The following is an 18,137-nucleotide window of genomic DNA, read 5'->3' on the forward strand; positions in this document are numbered from 1 at the left end:
TGACACTCTCTCACATCATCTCCATTCTTATTTTTAATCCTTTCAGCAGCGTTTGCCACACATATAGGTGGGTCCCTTGCATTAAGTTTTTACAGCATCGGGACTCTGTGGAGTGTTACCCTGAAGAATTTTGAAATTTTATAAAAATGAAAACTTTGTATGTAAATATTTTAGAATAATGATATGTTCTTATTTTGACTTTATTTGCCCAATCAGTCATTGCTTTTTTATGCAGCAGTTATCCTCTACATATATTTATGTATTACTTGATTGTTTTATCATATTCTAGATCTCATTTCTACAGAAATTCTTCAATTTTGGTTTTTCTGAGTCCAAATCAGACAACTGAGTTGTAGCAGGTTCAGTCTTCTCTGATTTAAAAGCTATTTTTTTGTGGTGCCCTCTATTATAAACCATGTCTATGATTAATTGGAAGCACAGATAAAATATGGCAGCATGTACTATAACAATTCACACTTTAAAGGAATGTATACTTTGAAGCGATTTCGAAACATAGATCTATATATGTACTGCTGAAAAGGTTAAATGAATATTCAGATTTTATAGCATGTAGAAAATAACATTTTCAGTATGTACCTAGCCTTTTACATATAAAATATGAGTGCAAGTAATCTTTTATTTTGCAGTTAAACAAATAACATTTTGATTACAGTAAAATTTCTGGTACCTTCATTTTTTTTTTTTTTTAATATTATCCACCATCATTACAGTTGAATAAACGTGTTGATATTGCTCATTTAAATCATGATATAATATAATTTTTATACTATATGTACCCAAACTCAAGATGACATTTAAGATCATTCAGAGAAGTCACATGTCAGAGATCTACCATACTATAATATCTTAATTAATCAAGTCTTGACGTACAAGTTAGGGCAATTGCATCATTTCTGTACATAGCCAACTACTTAAGTAGTTATAAATTGGCATCATTAAGTATATCTCATTTTGTGAATACCTTCACAATATGAGTTATATTGCACTACCTCAAATAAGTAACGCTTCACCATAGGAGAAGACTATTGTTACTTTTTCTCAGCGGATACCATCACCCATATGGCACCGTTTCAGAGCTTATTGGCTCCTCATCAGTGGGTGGGCAGGTACCCTGGTGTTGCAATGATGACAACCTAGTTGCGAAGTTTAACTCCACAATATGAGAGATGCCTCTCATATTGTGGATTTTTAAGGCTAAAGCCTCAGGTTACGTAGGGAGTTAACTGATGTACAAGTTAGTGCAATTGCATTGTTTACTATTCTGTAATCTAAATTACTCCACACCATCAGTCATCTCTCATATTGTGGAGTTATACTTCACAACTGGGTTGTCATCATTGCAACACCAGGGTACCTGCCCACCCATTGATGAGGAACCAGTAAGCTCTGAAACAGTGCAGTATGGGTGATGGTAATCGCTGAGAATAAGTAACGATAATCTTCTCCTATGGTGAAGCGTTACTTATTTGAGATAGTGCAATATCATGGCAACTCGTGAATGATGCCAATTTATAATTAATTAAGTAGTTGGCTACATATAGAAATGATGCAGTTGCACTAACTTGTACGTCAGTTAACTCCCTACATAACCTGAGGCTTTAGCCCTAAACTATAAGTCTTATAACATTGACCTGCTGTATTTTCTTTTAGGAATATTTTACGTTCAACCCAGGGACTCACATCTAGTGGGTATGGGCTTGGCACGTGTCCTGAGCTGAATATCATTATTCTTCTCTTTCTTGGTGATTCCCTTTCTACTTCTGACTTTCAAACATTTGTGCTGAACTGTTTGAATTTGATATTAATGGACTCCTATTATCAATTTTGATTTTATGATTTCTGAGTTTAAAATTTGCTTAATCTACTGTTTTTGTCAATGGGAAAGTTTTCCCAGTCATTAGTTGGAAACCTTGCAGGGGAGCGAGGGAGGGTGACACATTTTATGTTCTTGTTTCTGTTGGTTTACTTGAATGTTAACATTTACAGCAAATTCTGCAAATATTCTGTGAGTAAAAAGATTTCTGAGTTAGAAACTTTATGAATAAATCAAAGATCAGTGTACAGTATTTATAAAATTCACTGTTAGAAAACAGCCAACAAATTGGTAATGGACCTTATGGTGTATAACCATTGATATTGCTCCCCCCCCCCCATTTTTTTCCTTTTATAAATAAAACTGATTATATTTTATTTTACAAGTATGTTAATGATGTTTTTAATCCAATCCATTGATGAGGAACAGCTTTACCATTACAAAAAAAAAAAAAAAAAAAAAGTGGTTGATTAGGCAAAATTTAAAATAAAATCAAAACTGAAATACTTATTCTAGTTTTAATATCAAATTTATATCAGCACAAATATGACAAAAAAGATCTAAATGTGACATATCTTCTACATCTAAAAATAAACAGGATAGGCTCCCTTAAACTTTAAATTTTAGCACTGCACACCACACCACACCATGAACAAAATTACTAAACCTGCTTTCTACCCTATTATTATAAAAAAATGTTAAAAACAGGAATAAAAGTAAAAAAAGAAACATCATTACATAAAAATTTATTATTTGCTGCCTTAGAAATTTGAATCGCATTCTATCTCTGCTCACCTTGAAAAGTACTCAGTAAAAAAATATTTTTTTTAATGACAAACAAAGTAAAACTATAAATAATATATAAATAAACTTATTGATGCTAACTGCACATAAATATTGCATAATACTTTGCATATATAGAGGGGGTTTTTTTGAGCATTTCTTGATGCTCATAGTGCCATTGACCAACTAGTATATCTCATTCTATTGATATTGCAAGTGCTGAAGTAAAACATCAATTGTACAGAAATAGATGAATGAAAGTATGTTGCAAATAAGTTAAAGGTTGCATAAGATATGTCCTGCAGGTGAAGTTATGGATTAGAAAATGACGATGAACCTTCATTACGGTTGATGAAGGTACAGTGCACGAGAATTAAATCTTGAACAGCTTTTCAAATTTAAATTCTTAAAATAGATATCATCATCATGAGTCTGATTAAATATAGTATCTCTCCTAAACTTGCATAATTAAATTCTGTACAAAAAACTAAAGTTTAATATAATATATATATATATATAACATAATTATGAGAATAATAATTGGAAGTGTCCATCAAGATATATGGTGTTGGCTAATGATAAATATTGCATATACTGTATATATATATATACATACACAAATAACTTCTGCAATCAGATACCCACTTCTATAAAAATTATTGGCATTATAAAGGCTGACTATAAAAGAAATCAAAGCTTGAATTTATAGATTGACATGGGTAAAACAATAAGCAAATATCACAAGTTATATTATTTGGCACACATTAATTTTAATTAAATTTTAATTGCGGTTTATTGCTTCACATACATGACTTTTAGATTCATTGAAATTATCTCTGGAATACACTAAATGGCAGAAAAAAAATATGTGGAATGTATATAAGAATGTTTCCTAATATATTAAATCAGGACACAATTCAGTTTAATTGCCAAATAAATAAGTGGACTTAATATAGTCCTTCAGTTTCTCCCCTTTGAAAAACAGAAAGTTTGTGCCTAGAAATGTTCTTTAAAGTTACAATTGCAGTTTAAATTACAGTTTTTCATTATACCTAAAGGGTTTTACTTTGCACTAAGATAAAATAAACCTTATCATCATCTATGAGTGAGTAGGCCTAATAGCACTTAGTCTTTTTTGAATCATGGATGACTTTCTAGTTTAAATTTGAGCCACCAAAGTAACAATGTAATAAACTTCTTTATAATTTCTGGCCAAGTACTAATTTCTTTAACCAGTGTGAGAAACATTGTGCTAGATAAGTCTTTAGCAAATTTAAAAAAATTTTAAACGATTGAGTACATTCAAACCTCTGAAATCCAGCAATCCTTTGCCTGCCACCACCCATTTTTCACTGTGTTTAGAAAATGGATGATTCTGACAAACCTCCCAATAATTGGCAAATATAGTCCTTGGATTGGCCAAAGGATTGTTTTAGGGCTAACTGTGACAGAGGAGAGTTTTTACTGCACTCCAGTGACATTAAAAAATAAAATCAGATAAATAATGCAAGGAAGCAAGCTTATATAGCATCAGCTAAAAAAAAAAAAAAAAAACTTGCCTCATCTCTCGCTCCCCCCCCCAATAATTTGTCTAATTCTTCCTTAAATGTATTCAGACTACCCACTTTCACAACACCAAATGGAAGTTTGTTCCAACAATCAGTCATCTCTGACTAAAAGATTTTCACACATCTATCCTGCAACCATCACTCAATCCATTTAATGCTTTAAACATCTCAAGTCTCCTTGCAGGTGCCCAGTTTCCAAGCATTGCAGTTTCAGAACAAAAGTTTTGTGGTAAGAATATGCTTTTGTGTCTTTTATTAATCTTGTTCTCTGCACCCATTCCAACTGATTCATATTGTTTTTAAAATGGGGCTTCCAGGACTATATGCCATACTCAATGCCATTGTATGGGATAATCACTTCCTTGTTCCTGCTGGCAAAATTCCTATATATTGTTGACAGAACCCTATGAGCTACCCTTGCAGCCTGTCTGAACACTGCTAAGACAACTTAATGTAAAAAGATTACTGTCTCAGTAATAAGCAATATAATACTTAATTATTGCATATCAGAATTTGTGCATGAAGGATTAAACCTAGGTAATGATTCACTAAACAAGTTTACCATTTAATGAATGTTTTTAGAATTTTTAGGTGGTCATTTTTGAGCAATATTGACACAGCAACTGTCCATTCGAATTTGCCCATGTGCCACCTAAAAGAAAATTAAGGATTATGGCCTTTCAAGATGAATACATAGATCCTTATCTATTTTGAAAAAGGCATTGCCAGTGATGCTCTACATTGGTATTTCAATGAAGCAGTTGTGCGTGACTTTCCACTTTCTTTACAAAATATATACACAAGTATGTAGTGTATTTTGGAAAGTAAAATAATTATTTTTCCATCTCCTGTACATTACCTTTCTCAAGAAAAATGGGTATGACTGTTCAGTGCTAATGCAAAATAAGTTGCAGTATAAAAATGAAATGTTTTGTGCAAGGCTTGTTTATAACGATGAGATCCTGAGATTTCTGGATTTGGGAGATTTAACTGCACAATGATTCAATAACAATTGTCAAACATAATAAAACACATCTTCCATACTGATATAACAGGAAAATGTTCAATCACAGATTTACCAAATTTGTTTTATACATGGGTGGTTCAAAATTTGACCTAGACGTTTAGATTCACACAGATCATGACTATACAGAGCCACACTATATTGCAGTTAGTATTCATCTTAGCCCCTAGATTTTCATTTGCAAAAGCTGCCATCAGTCTGTATTTATATTGGTGCCAGCCTTGGAGAAATCTGTTATGAAATGATACACTTTGTACCTTTCCTGGAATGCCTAGTACCACTCAGTCACTTGTATCTGTGACTAAATATATCATTCTGTAATAGCACTCAAGTGATGAAGATGATGCACTTCTGCAGAGAGATTGGTATTTTATATCTGCTTCTTATATAGTGCATTCTACTATATTTTATTGTCTGTGTAGGTCCAACATTTGTCTGTGTCAGATTTGAACCATCCTTGTATGTGGAATATAGAAATGCAATAATTATATCTATTCAGAGGAAAATCTCAGTTAAAGTTGCATCATATTGTTTTATTTTTATCATTTCTATCTTCCTGCTGTATACTTCATTTCATAGTAAACCAAAGTTTCTTCACAAAACTACTGTAGCTGTTATTATGAAAATCTTGATCATATAGCTTAAACAGTGCTTTTTTGAGAATTTTAAGGCTGTTTTTATGTATTTTTTACATACTCAGTACTACAGTTTCATAAATTTATCAAAAGAATATTTTAGCACCTCTTTTAATACTTGTATAATCAGTGTTGAATCCAGATCTACCTCATAAAATGGATTTATAAACAACTATAGGGGAAGGAGTGGTACAAATCGCACAAAAATTCACATGGTAGAATAAGGTGTGATCAGAAAGTTCAGGGACCAAATTTTTACTCTGAAATTGTGGCATCATAGCAAGTTACAACTTGTTGCAACATGTTCAATCACAGATTTGCAACAACTGAATCGTGCAGGATGTGCCAGACCACCAGATCAATTCTAAAAAAAATGTCTTTAGTAATGCTTTTAAAAGTTGCAGATGAGTTGGAATCAGTTTATAGTGTCAAGGAGACTACTTCAAAAGAGCTCCACCTGTGAATAGCTGGTAAGTTTCATTTCCCAGATGTCAGTTCAGTCCTAGAACTTTTTGATCACACTTTGTAACTAAAATAAGCATTATGCTTTTCTAATATGCATTTGTTTTTTAAGTGAATGGTTTGATCACGTCAGCGAGCTGTATTAGCTCGGATATTTTTTCATATATCCTCTGGATTCAACACTGAATCTAAACATTTACTTAATTACCGAAATGAATGAGTATGCAAATATAAATTTGGGATGATTATAGAATTGAGATAAAAGACCTTCAGAAATACTCATCTACAATATTCTGCTAGATTTTTAAATTCTGTATAAAAATGTAAATGCTTTAAGATGAGGTGGTCCCATGTATGATACATTATGGTCTGTAAGTTGTACTAAACAGTGATGGAATGGTCAGAAAAATAGATGTTACATTGTGAAGAAATATTCGGTTTTACATTTTTATAAATACGAGGTGATATTTGGAAGTGTGTTGGGAGGAGAAAAAGTTCAGCAATATTCATATGCATTATCACTGGCTGTACTATTGCCAAAATCATGTTCACTAACCTAAGTCTTTATTGGTTTGTCAGTAATGCCTGAAATTCATATATTTGAAAAGTTTCAGCCTTCCCTTGAATATGTTTGGCCCAGATCCATTTATGAAGAACGAGTGGTTGTACCAAGAAACTTCTAATGGTGATGCTAATTAGATGCCAAAGTCCATGTAACTAAGAATTAACTGAAAGCAGACTAGTAATACATGAAACTTTGGCAAGTTGTGCCATTCAAAAAATTACTGAAAATAAGTAATTGGTCTATTTATTCAGATATTGGCACATAGTTTGATGGCCACATTATCATTTTGGTTTGCCGAAGCATGATATGAGTGTTTTTAGCAGATATTTTTGTGTTCGTTTGCTCCTTGCTGAATGTAGTTTATGATTGCATGGAATGAAAGTATTATGATTAAGTAATGAACATGTTTTTGAATATTTCAATAAAAATTAGTTTATAGAATATTTGTTTGCATTTTTTCATCAAAGGTGTATTCTCAAGCCAAATTGTAGTACCTTATTTCTTTGGTAAATATATCCATACAAAATATTTTTGAAATGTGTATTTTGGTTTAAAAATTTTTGATCCGAAAATAATGAAAGAAAGACAGAGTACAACAAAAAGTGTTGTTACTCTGCAGAATGTTTCTCAAAATATTGCTTGTAAACTCTGTCATTTATCAAGTAGCCAGGAGATGACTTCGATATACCAATCCATTCTGGAAGATAAAGTACGTGTTTCTTGATTTTACTCTCTGTTCGGTTTTTATGTACAATGGCATCAGCAAAATAGACTGTGTCTCCTCCAGTAAGGTAAGCACTCCAGAAACCAAATGTTCCATAAGTGATAATGGTGTGATTGCAATTGACCAATGTTGCCATGTCATAGGCTGGGCTGGGAGAATTTTTGGTCATTACAATTCCCAAACCATGCAGTGTTCTTTCACACCAAGCCCTGTCATCGCTTACGGCAATGAATATAACATTTGGGTATTTTTTACGGAAATACTGTATTGCCCTGACAAAGTATGAATAATTTACAACCTCTGCTCCTTGGCTTTCTAGCCATTGATTATAATCTCCTCTCCTTACATGTATACCTACAAACACTGTAGATGTACGATTTCCTTTGGCACCATGCAAAACATGTTGTGCGTATTTGACTAATTGTTCACGGAAACGAAATTCATGTCGAATCTCATCTCTCACGTGATCAAAAAAAGTGTGAGAACTAGGATATAAATTACCAGATATGATGTTTTTTACTACAGGTATTTTAGAATCATCTGGTCTTAAAAGAGGCCCAATCTCATATGGTCTGAAAAGCCTATCAACCACATCATCAATTTCTGGAATAGATAAATGAAAAATGGGATCGAGATACTTCATTGTACATCTCTGAATGAAAGGTGATCTACTGTTTAGACGAGCCAATCCATACAGGGTAGCATAGCTTCCAATCTGGTTTCCTAGCCGACCTTTGTTACATCGGATTGTTAAGGCAACTGGATCCCTCTGAAATGCTAAACAAAAACAAAATAATATATACAAATTATAATCATGAATATTATCAATTTTTTTATTATTTTAATTTGAATGAGTTTCAAGTAAACAATTCATCTAGAAAATTATACCAAAGGAAATATCCATTTTCTGTCAGTGAATAAATTGCTCAGTTGTTCTGTAAATATGGACAGGGATTTTCTAAAGGGAGGAGCTAAAGCAGTGTTCTCTGGACTTAAGCATGTAGCAGCCAAAAAATCCACATTATTTTAATTTTAATCATAAACAGAAGGGTATATTTGGTGGAATAGACTTCCATCCCTTGTCGTGGAAGTTGATAGCCTAAATAAGTTTAAGGCTCAGCTGGACAGGTATTTCGAATGAACAGAGGGGTGAAGTGGAAGTGGTTATTTTTTATTTATTTATTTATTATTATTATTATTTATTTATTTTTTTTTTTTTTTGGCTGATGCTGCATAAGCTTGCTTTCTTGCATCAAATGCCTCTACTAATGCTAATGCTATATTCCCTTTAGCCCCTATTTAGTACTGCCCCTGTGTATTACACTTAATAATCTACAGGATGTCCAAAAAGTTTGGATTCATATGTTATTTTATTATGTAATATTTGTTTTATTCATGTTTCAGTTAACTGAAAATATGTTCAGAATGCAATAAATGAATTTTTCTTTATAACTTTGGAGAGACTGTCACATCTACATTACTGTTGGTTATGGGTAGTTAGGTCTATGAAAAAAAAGCAGATATTTGGCTTTACTTTTACAAAATTAATTTACTCTATATTTTATTTAATTGCTCTATTTTTAACTATTTTTTTAAATAATAGGATGCTCTATACTAAGCATTTTTTTGTTTATTAATTTAAAATAATTTTTATAATTATAATTAAATAATTTATTTGTCAGCTGGATAATTGCCTACGGGAGAAGGGAAACACGCTTAGGTTGTTCATTTCCTTTTCTCTTATTTTTTTATTTTTATTTTTTTATTTTTTGCTGGTGCAGCATAAGCCATAGACTTCCTTGCACCATGTGGCCATTGCTAATACTAAGTAATTATAGTAGTATTATCTGATGTTGACTTTACACTTTTTTCTGGCAGTGCTCCAGATTCATCATTGCAGCATTATCGTTGCTTTTCTGAAGGTTCAAGACATCAGTTGATTTTTAGGTTTGAGAATATGTGGCAATCAAGTGGACCTAGATCTTAAAAATATATTGGGTAGTTTATTGTTTTTCCTTTGGAAGGTAATATACTATTATCCATTTTGAATCCCTGAAGTCCTTGCCTTTGGAGATCTGTATGCTTCTTGATTTTATTGCAGTTTTGACTCTAATTGGTAGTGATAAAGCCATGTTTCATCTCTAGTTACATATCTCGTCAGAAAGTTTTCAGGATCTGCTTCATAACAAGCAAAAAGTTGCTTTGAGGTTTTGAACTGAAGATGTTTCTGATGGGACATCAAAAGGCAATTGTCCATCTTACAAACCCTTTGCCATACCCAGTTTATTTGCTGATGTTTTACACTGATTAAGTTGAGATGCCTATAGCTTGCATAATTTCTCTAATAGTAACTTGCTGATCATCCATTACTATGTGATGAACTTTATTGATATTTTCTGGAATGGTTTCTACTGATGGACATCCACTGTACTTTTTGTGTTCAATGTGGGTTCTGCTGCATTTAGATTCAACCACCCAATGTTTGACAGTTCTGTATGTGGTGGGACAGATTCTCCTAATGTATTTAACGAGTCTCCTAACCCAACTTCACAGTTCGTATGGTGGGGCAGATTCTAATGTATTTGCCATGTCCATGTCCGTAGCCAGGTGGGAAGGAGCAGCAGTGCGTAGCACAGGCTTCTTGATTAGACCAGGGTTCGAGCCCATCACCACCAAATACGGAGGATGCGGAAAGGTCAAGGGAATGACCACCGCATATCACGGAGCAATATGGCCTTAGTTGCTAATGCTTCTAAAAACCAAATAACAAACAAACCATAGGCACCAGAGGTCCTAGATCCTTGTTTGATAACCACCCCTTTTTGTAAAGGTATTTTATTATTGCTCAATGTTCAATTTTTGCCATTTATGCATGTTCGAAATTCAGTGACCTGGAGAAGTGTTTAAGTTGCAAACTGATTTTGCATTCATTCATTAAATGTACAAACTCTTGAAAATATACTGAGGGTGAACAATGAATTATAACCACCTAGTGTTGGGCCACCATTTACACGGATAACAGCTACTATTGGCCTAGGCATTGACTCTACTAGATGTCTGAAGACATCCATAAGGATCATAATTTTGCAATACATGATGGTAGCGTGTTTTGAATCCCTGAAGATGTTTCTGATGTTCGGAGCAGCACTTCTCGTTCCAAAACATTCCACAAGTGTTCAATACCCGCAGGGGCTCACATCTGGTGAGTATAGGCATGGCACACCCAGGGTCCTGAGCTGGATATCATCATTCTTCTCTTCTTGGTGATTCCTTTCTACTCTCTCTCTCTCTCTCTCTCTGAGGGTAACTCAAATTTTTTTTTTTTTTTTTGCTGGTGCAGCATAAGTCTCAGGCTTCCTTGCACCATATGGCTAATAATAATAATAATAATTGGATTGAGGTCAGGCGAATTTGGAACCCAATCAAGATGGGTGATATCTTCGCTGTGTTCCGTAGACTACTTGTGCACAGTGCAGGCCTGATGACTTGGCTCATTATCATCACGCACAGAAATGGGATCTTCCAATCATGTTTCTGTGTGGTAAAAATGCAACATAACAGTGCACATGGTGTCCTAAGATTGCCAATTGACCTTGCCAGTGAATTGGTCCATAGGCACCTTGGCGCCTCCGTAGCCAGGTGGGAAGGAGCAGCAGTGCGTAGCACAGGCTTCTTGATTAGACCGGGGTTCGAGCGGGTCACCACAAAATACGGAGGATGCAGAAAGGTCAAGGGAATGACCACCGCATATCACGGAGCAATATGGCCTTAGTTGCTAATGCTCCTAAAAACCAAATAACAAACAAACCATAGGCACCAGAGGTCCTAGTTCTTGCAGCAAAACATGCCTCATATTAAACTGCCACCTGCCTTGATGGCACTGTGAATGATCGGTCCATGGACTCATGATGTGTCAAAGGTGTGTGTTATACCAGGTATTTGGACTTATCCGACCAGCACACTTGTTTCCAGTGTCCAACCTGTGTGTTACTGACAGCATTCACAGTCAGTGGTAGTGGTGAGAAGAGGGTGTCTTTTGGGTCATCTGCTGTGGAACACCATAGTGTCAGTGGGCTGAGTGCAACTGACAAGCATGCCGTTTCCGACATGGAAGCACCCAATACACGAGCTTCTACATCACACAACTTATTGAAACTGATATCGTTACTATGTCCCATAACTGCTACTTTATCACTTTGACTTGCACAACCAGATGCAAATTACCACTGATCTAGCATAGGAAGCTGTTTGTCTTTTTATACTGCGAGCTATGGAGCATAATCCATTATGGATGAGATGGTAATTCAGTGATCACTGAGTGTATATACAGAAAAAATACATCTATGAGAGCTTAGGTGTCAAACAGCCATCGTAAAGCAGTTGATTAGGTCCGTCCTTTTAGAAGTTAAATGAATCGTGGGACATAGTGTGTTGCTATGGAGTCATGGAGAGTATGCTTATTGTCATCTGCAACTACTAGCTTACATGGCATAATTATACAATGGGATAATCATCTTATCCTTGCTAGAAAAATTTCTGTATATAATTGATAAACCCCATGAGCTGTCCTGTCTGCACTGTCAGAAAATTTCATATCTGACTGCACAATTACCAGTCTTTTTCATTTTCCAGTGCTCTGAGTGTAGTACCACACGGTATCTTAATTTGGTATTAATGCTACCCATATGCAGTACCTTGCATTTGTCAAAATTAAACTTCAACTGCCATTTTGCAGCACATCAACCAAACTTGATCTTGCAGGAACTCAACCTCATTAATATCATTAACCACCTACCAACCATTGTGTCATCTGAAATCTTAGACATTGTCTGATATACATTATTCGATATTAATAAATATTGAAAGCAACAAGGGGTGTAACACCGAGCCTTGGGTGACTCCATTAATAAGTCCACAGAGCAGTGTCCATCGATTATAGCTCCTTCTCCCAATCAACCATCCCTTTATCAATTGCTGCAACTTGCTCTTAATGCCAAACTGCTCCAATTTGTACAGCAGTCTTATGTGCAACAGTATCAAAAGCTTTGCTGAAATAGAAGATATATGATATCAAAATTATTTTTGCATCCAGTTCCTTCCTTGATCATGGTGGCATAGTAATCTTGCAGATTGGTTAGAGAAGACCACCCCTTATGCTGACTGCAGTATAATTGCATTTCTGTCTAGATGATCCTTCATTTATTCTTTATCCAGTAACTCGGTTATTTTCACTGGAATAGGTATTAAGCTAACAGGTTTGTAATTACTCATGTTAGGCTTCGATTTCCCTTTGTGAATTGGGAATACATTTGCACATCTCCAGTCCATAGGAAACTCCCCTATATCCAAGGATGCTCTCATAATTATAGCTAAATGCATACTTACCTTCCTTTGCTGTCTCTTTTAATTCCAGAGATGTCATCCACCACAGGTACTTTTTTTATGTACAGGTTAAACAATACCTCTTTCCTTTCAATTTCGCATAGCCATTTAATTCACAATTCGAGTTTGGTAAACGTCTGGCATCCCTTCCCCCAAAGAATTCCTCATGTTACAATGTAAATGCAAAATACCTATTCAAATTGTCAGCAACCTGAGCAGGGTCAACAATTAACCCATTGATATCAAATGGCCCAATGTGATTCAATCCCTTCCTTCTACTGTTAATATAAGTAAAGTCTTCGTTGCTTTTCTCTGCATTCTTTGCCAAAGCCTTTTCATAATCTGCCTTAACTTGACTGACCTCCTTTGTGACTTGATTGCGGACTCGTTTGTCTATATCATAGTCTTCTGTATCGCCTGATAATTTATATGCATTCCATGCACTTTTCTTGTCTGCCACGTGTCTCAGTTCTCCTTGTATCCATTTAGGTCTAAGCCTAGAATAGTATTTCTTCATTGGTAATAAAAGCCTAGTGGCCTCTATGATTACTTCCCTGAATGCTTCCCTTTTAGAATTTGCTGTTGGTAATATCACCAGTTGGTCACACGTCACAGTTATTAGGCCAATAATACATTATTTTCAATTTTGTTTACCCAAAAGTATTAGCATAAAAAGCTCAAGTTGGTTGGTTATTGTAGGGTTTCAAGTGCATCAGAAACTTAGGCCGTATTTTGCTGTTTATATTAATTCTATAAATTACTGCTCTGTGATCGAATTGCTGTTTGCTGGACGAAAAACCAGGCTACCCTCGCCTGAGGCCCACTAACTCATTTACGTTGTGAAAACGATCCATAAATATTCCAAACACCATTAACAGGATTCTGACTCAGGTCTTTTCCATCCAGTGTGGGAAAACAATGATTGCACCAACTGTGCTACCCACGAGGGCCCGAACCAGGTCTTTACCATCCAGTGTTGTAGGACTGTGATTTTATCATCTGTGTTATGCTACTCGCTATGGCTTAGCTGGAAGCAAATGTATAATGATAACGGGAGTAATCTACACACCAGAGGATGGTGAAAGGTAGGGTGAGATTCTATATCAGATGAATTGCAGAATTTGATTGGAATACATTAGAGGGAAGCTCATCATAGGTCAAAAAATTTTGAGTAAATTAGATGATTATCGTTTGTACCAGCATGTTACAGAAAATACTAGACAGATAGTGATAAGATAATTCAATCGTCAGTTAAGAGATGAAGAATGATGTTGCAGTAGTGAAGGGTAAATGTTTTAATTTCAGAAACGGGGACTATGACAGTTTAACGCATATATGGCAGCTATTAGCTATGTAGATTGCAGCAGGAGAGAAAATACATTACAATTATGAAAGATCTTTAAACCAATAATTACAGAAGCCATAAACGCATATATACTCAGTCTAATAGAGCAGAAAAAGAAGCATGAAAAAAAGTATTGAAGCTTATAAAAGCTACAAGTTGATATATAACAGTACCACAGATAAGGTTTGAGAAGTCAAGGCTGAGTATGAGAAAGCACTGGCTAAAAGAGCAACGAATGGAAACAGAGTTTATGCAGTAGTGGCATGTGATGCAAGAAAGCAAGCGTATGAGCTTATGCAGCATCAGCCAAAAAAAAAAAAAAACAATCCCCTCTAAATATATTTTTTTAATTTTTCCAGTTGCTCCTTAAATTTATTTAGCCTATCAACTTCCACAACGACAGATGGAAGTTTGTTTCAGCAATTAACCACCCGCTGACTATAAAGGCAAATTTCCGCACATCTATTCTACATCTGTCTTCTTCAATTTCAATTTATGCCCCCTTAGGTTCGTAATCTGAACAACTGGAAGAATCCCATCAGAATTCAGCGTTCTCAACCCATTCAAGGCCTTATACACCTCAATCAGATCACCTCGCAGGTGCCTAGTCTCCAGCTGCTGCAATTTGCAGATTTAAGCCTCTGCTGGTAAGAGGATCCCTTCATTCCCCTCACCAATCTTGTTGCCCTTCTCTGAACACGCTCAAGTAAATCTACATCCTTCCTAAAATTAGGCCTCCAGACCTGCACGCAGTACTGAAAGCGTGGCCTGACCATTGCCTTATACAGAGGGACAATCACCTTTTCCCTACTAACAAAATTCCTGTATATCATTGACAACACCCCATGACCTTCCCTGGCAGCCTGTCTGCATTGCTCAGAAAACTTCATATCTGACTGCACAATTACTCCCAGGTCTTTTTCATTTTCTACCTCCTTAAGTGTAGTCTCACACAGTTGGTACGTTTCTCTGGGGTTACTTCTACCCATATGCAGTACTTTGCATTTTTCAAGGTTAAACTTCAGTTGCCACTTCTCAACCCATATGCCCAAATTTTCTAGATCCTGTTGCAGTAACACACTGCCATTATTGTCATTAACAACCATGCCAACCTTTGTATCATCTGCAAACTTCGATACTAAGCCTGATATACCTTCATAAATATTATTGATAAATATACAAAACAACAGTGGACCCAACACCGAACCCTGTGGGACTCCACTAATATTAGTCCACAAGGAGCAGCACCAATTGATTACCACCCTCTGTTCTGTCCCACTCAACCATCCTTTTATCCATTGTAGCAACTTACCCTTAATACCATTCTGCTCCAATTTGTACAGTAGTCTTCCATGCGCAACAGTGTCAAAAGATTTCTTGAAATCCAAGTATATGATATCAAAATTATTTTTTTGCATCCAGTTCCTTTGTAACCACATCATAATAACCAATCAAATTTGTTAAATAAAACTTTCCCTTAATAAACCCATGCTGTGTCTGAATTATTGCTGTAGTCTTGTCTAGATGATCCTGCAATGCATCTTTAACCAGTGACTGCCATTATTTTACCCGGAACAGAAGTTAAATTAACTAGTCTGTAATTACTCGTGTCACCCTTCGATCCCCCTTTGTGAATTGTGGATACATTTGCACATCTCCAGTCCGTGGGGACATTCCCTGAGTCCAAGGATGCTCTCATAATTATGGCTAAGGGTTTGCTTAGTTGCTTTGCCGCCTCCTTTAATATAACTGGATAGATCTCATCCACCCCAGGTGCCTTTTTTATGTTTAACTTCAACAATTTCTCCTCCACTTTGCTCTCAGTTATTACAAAATCATTAAGCACCCTGCTACAATTTGATAACCTGCCATTTTCAAACCTTAATAACTCCTCATGTGTGAATGTAGATGCAAAACACTCATTCAGTTTGTTTGCTATCTGAGCAGTCGAACCATCGATATCAAGTGGACCAATCAGATTCATCCCCTTCCTTTTAGAGTTTATATGAGTAAAGAAATCCTTGCTGTTTTTCTTAGCATCCTTTGCCTGCCTAACCTCCTTTGTGACGATTACCGACTAGCTTATGTATATCATAAGCTTCTGTCTCGCCTGATAATTTATATGCATCCCATGCATTTTTCTTCTCTGCCACGAGTCTCATTAGTTAATTTTACAACCATTTAGGCCTAAATCTTGAACAATATTTCTTAATAGGTATCGTTTAGTAGCTTACACTATTAATTCCTTCCTTGAATGCTTCCCACTTAGAATTTACTGTCGGTAATATCATCAGTTGGTCCCACTGCACAGAATTTAAAAACTGTCTGAGACCACTATTTGTATGTGAATACAAAGAAGAATGCGAATCAGATCAGACTCTTGTGCACTGGGTGTTGGAAAATTTTAGCTTACCCAGCTGGTGTTGCTGAGGAATTGAATAGCTACTTTTCTCATGGGTAGCACAGGTGGTATAATCACCGTCTGGTCCCAAACTGCGTGGAATAGACCTGAGTTCAAATCTCGTCAATGACACGAGGAATTTTTTCTTTTTTCCACACGGAAATAATGTAAATTCCATTATTCCATATAAATTCCTCACACCTCACGATGGTGTGAGGAATTTATATGGGCCTTTTACTCAGTGTGGTTGAATTAGTCGGTCTCAGGTGAGGGAAGTAAGGCTTTTTCTCCTGGAAACTCAGGTTTTTCGTTTCAAACAACAAAAAAGTACGCAAACTGAAAATCGACCACAGAACGCAATTTACACAGTATATGTGGGGCAATATGCCTTAGTTGCTGATGCTCCTAAAATCCTCTTACAACAACAACTTTTCTTTTTTAAATAATTGAATTAGCCTGTCTCAAGCGAGAGCAATATAGCTTTTTTGTACCAAAATTCGAATATTTCGTCCAGAAAACAAAATGGAAAATATGAAATTTAGACATGATGAATACGGCGCAATATAGTCTAAGTCGAGGATGCGCCTAAACCTACAATTCGCATCGATCTTTACTGACGAAACATCCTCCATACTGAGGAAGGGGGAGGCTGAGATAACAGAAAAACTTTTGAACCTAATAGCAAGTAAGACTCCTGGCATTGATAGCACATACCCAGTAATTTTGAAGGAAGCACCCACAGAGTGCATTGAACCATTGAGAGATTCCTTTGAATTACAACATATCGCCAATATATAAAGGCGGTTCTAAGAGTGAAGTCAGTAACTACAGGCCTCGTAATTTGACTTCAGTAATAGGGAAAATCTTGGAGGAAATAATTAAGAGTGCAATCCAGAGATATTTAGATACATATGGCATTCTGAAGGGCACACATGGTTTTGTTTAGGGAAAATCATGTTTAACTAACCTGGCAAGCTATTTATTTACTTATAAGCAGGATGCGGGGAACAATTTCGAAATAGTTTATATTGATTTTAGGAGGACATTTGACTCAGTTCTTCAAGAGAAGCTACTGCATAAACTAGAAAACGTTGGGATTATTGGCAAATTCTATGATGGATTGAATGGTGGTTGTTGGGCAGGAGGAAGAGGGTTATAATTAGGATATTCTTCAAATTGGTGTAACGTCAGAAGTGGAATCCCTAACGATCGATTCTTCGACCACTGTTGTTTCTAATTTTCATAAGCGACATCAACGAAGGGATAGAGAACGTGATGTCAAAATTTTCAGACGACTTACAGATTGGAAGAGTAGTAATGATCAGTGCCAGGGTCTCTCCTTAAGGATCACTTAAACAGGCTTCAAGAATGGTTAGAAAAGTGGCAGCTATATTTTAATGCAGCAAAGTGTAAA

General features: G+C 35.6%; 1 protein-coding gene across 1 annotated transcript in view; it reads right to left on the reverse strand.

Annotated features, from left to right (window-relative positions):
- Positions 1–7,443: 7,443 nt before the first annotated feature.
- LOC150081257 (galactoside 2-alpha-L-fucosyltransferase Sec1-like) overlaps positions 7,444–18,137 on the reverse strand; it is a 34,525-nt gene continuing 23,831 nt past the window's right edge. Inside the window, exon 2 of the mRNA XM_090379499.1 lies at positions 7,444–8,372. Within this exon, the coding sequence (XP_090235625.1) occupies positions 7,480–8,238 (759 nt within the window). The 5' untranslated portion in view covers positions 8,239–8,372 and the 3' untranslated portion in view covers positions 7,444–7,479. The remainder of the gene's footprint in view (positions 8,373–18,137) is intronic.

This window comes from Mastigoproctus giganteus, chromosome 8, assembly GCF_048544385.1.
Source record: "Mastigoproctus giganteus isolate SK-2022 chromosome 8, ASM4854438v1, whole genome shotgun sequence".
Lineage (NCBI taxonomy): Eukaryota > Metazoa > Arthropoda > Arachnida > Uropygi > Thelyphonidae > Mastigoproctus > Mastigoproctus giganteus.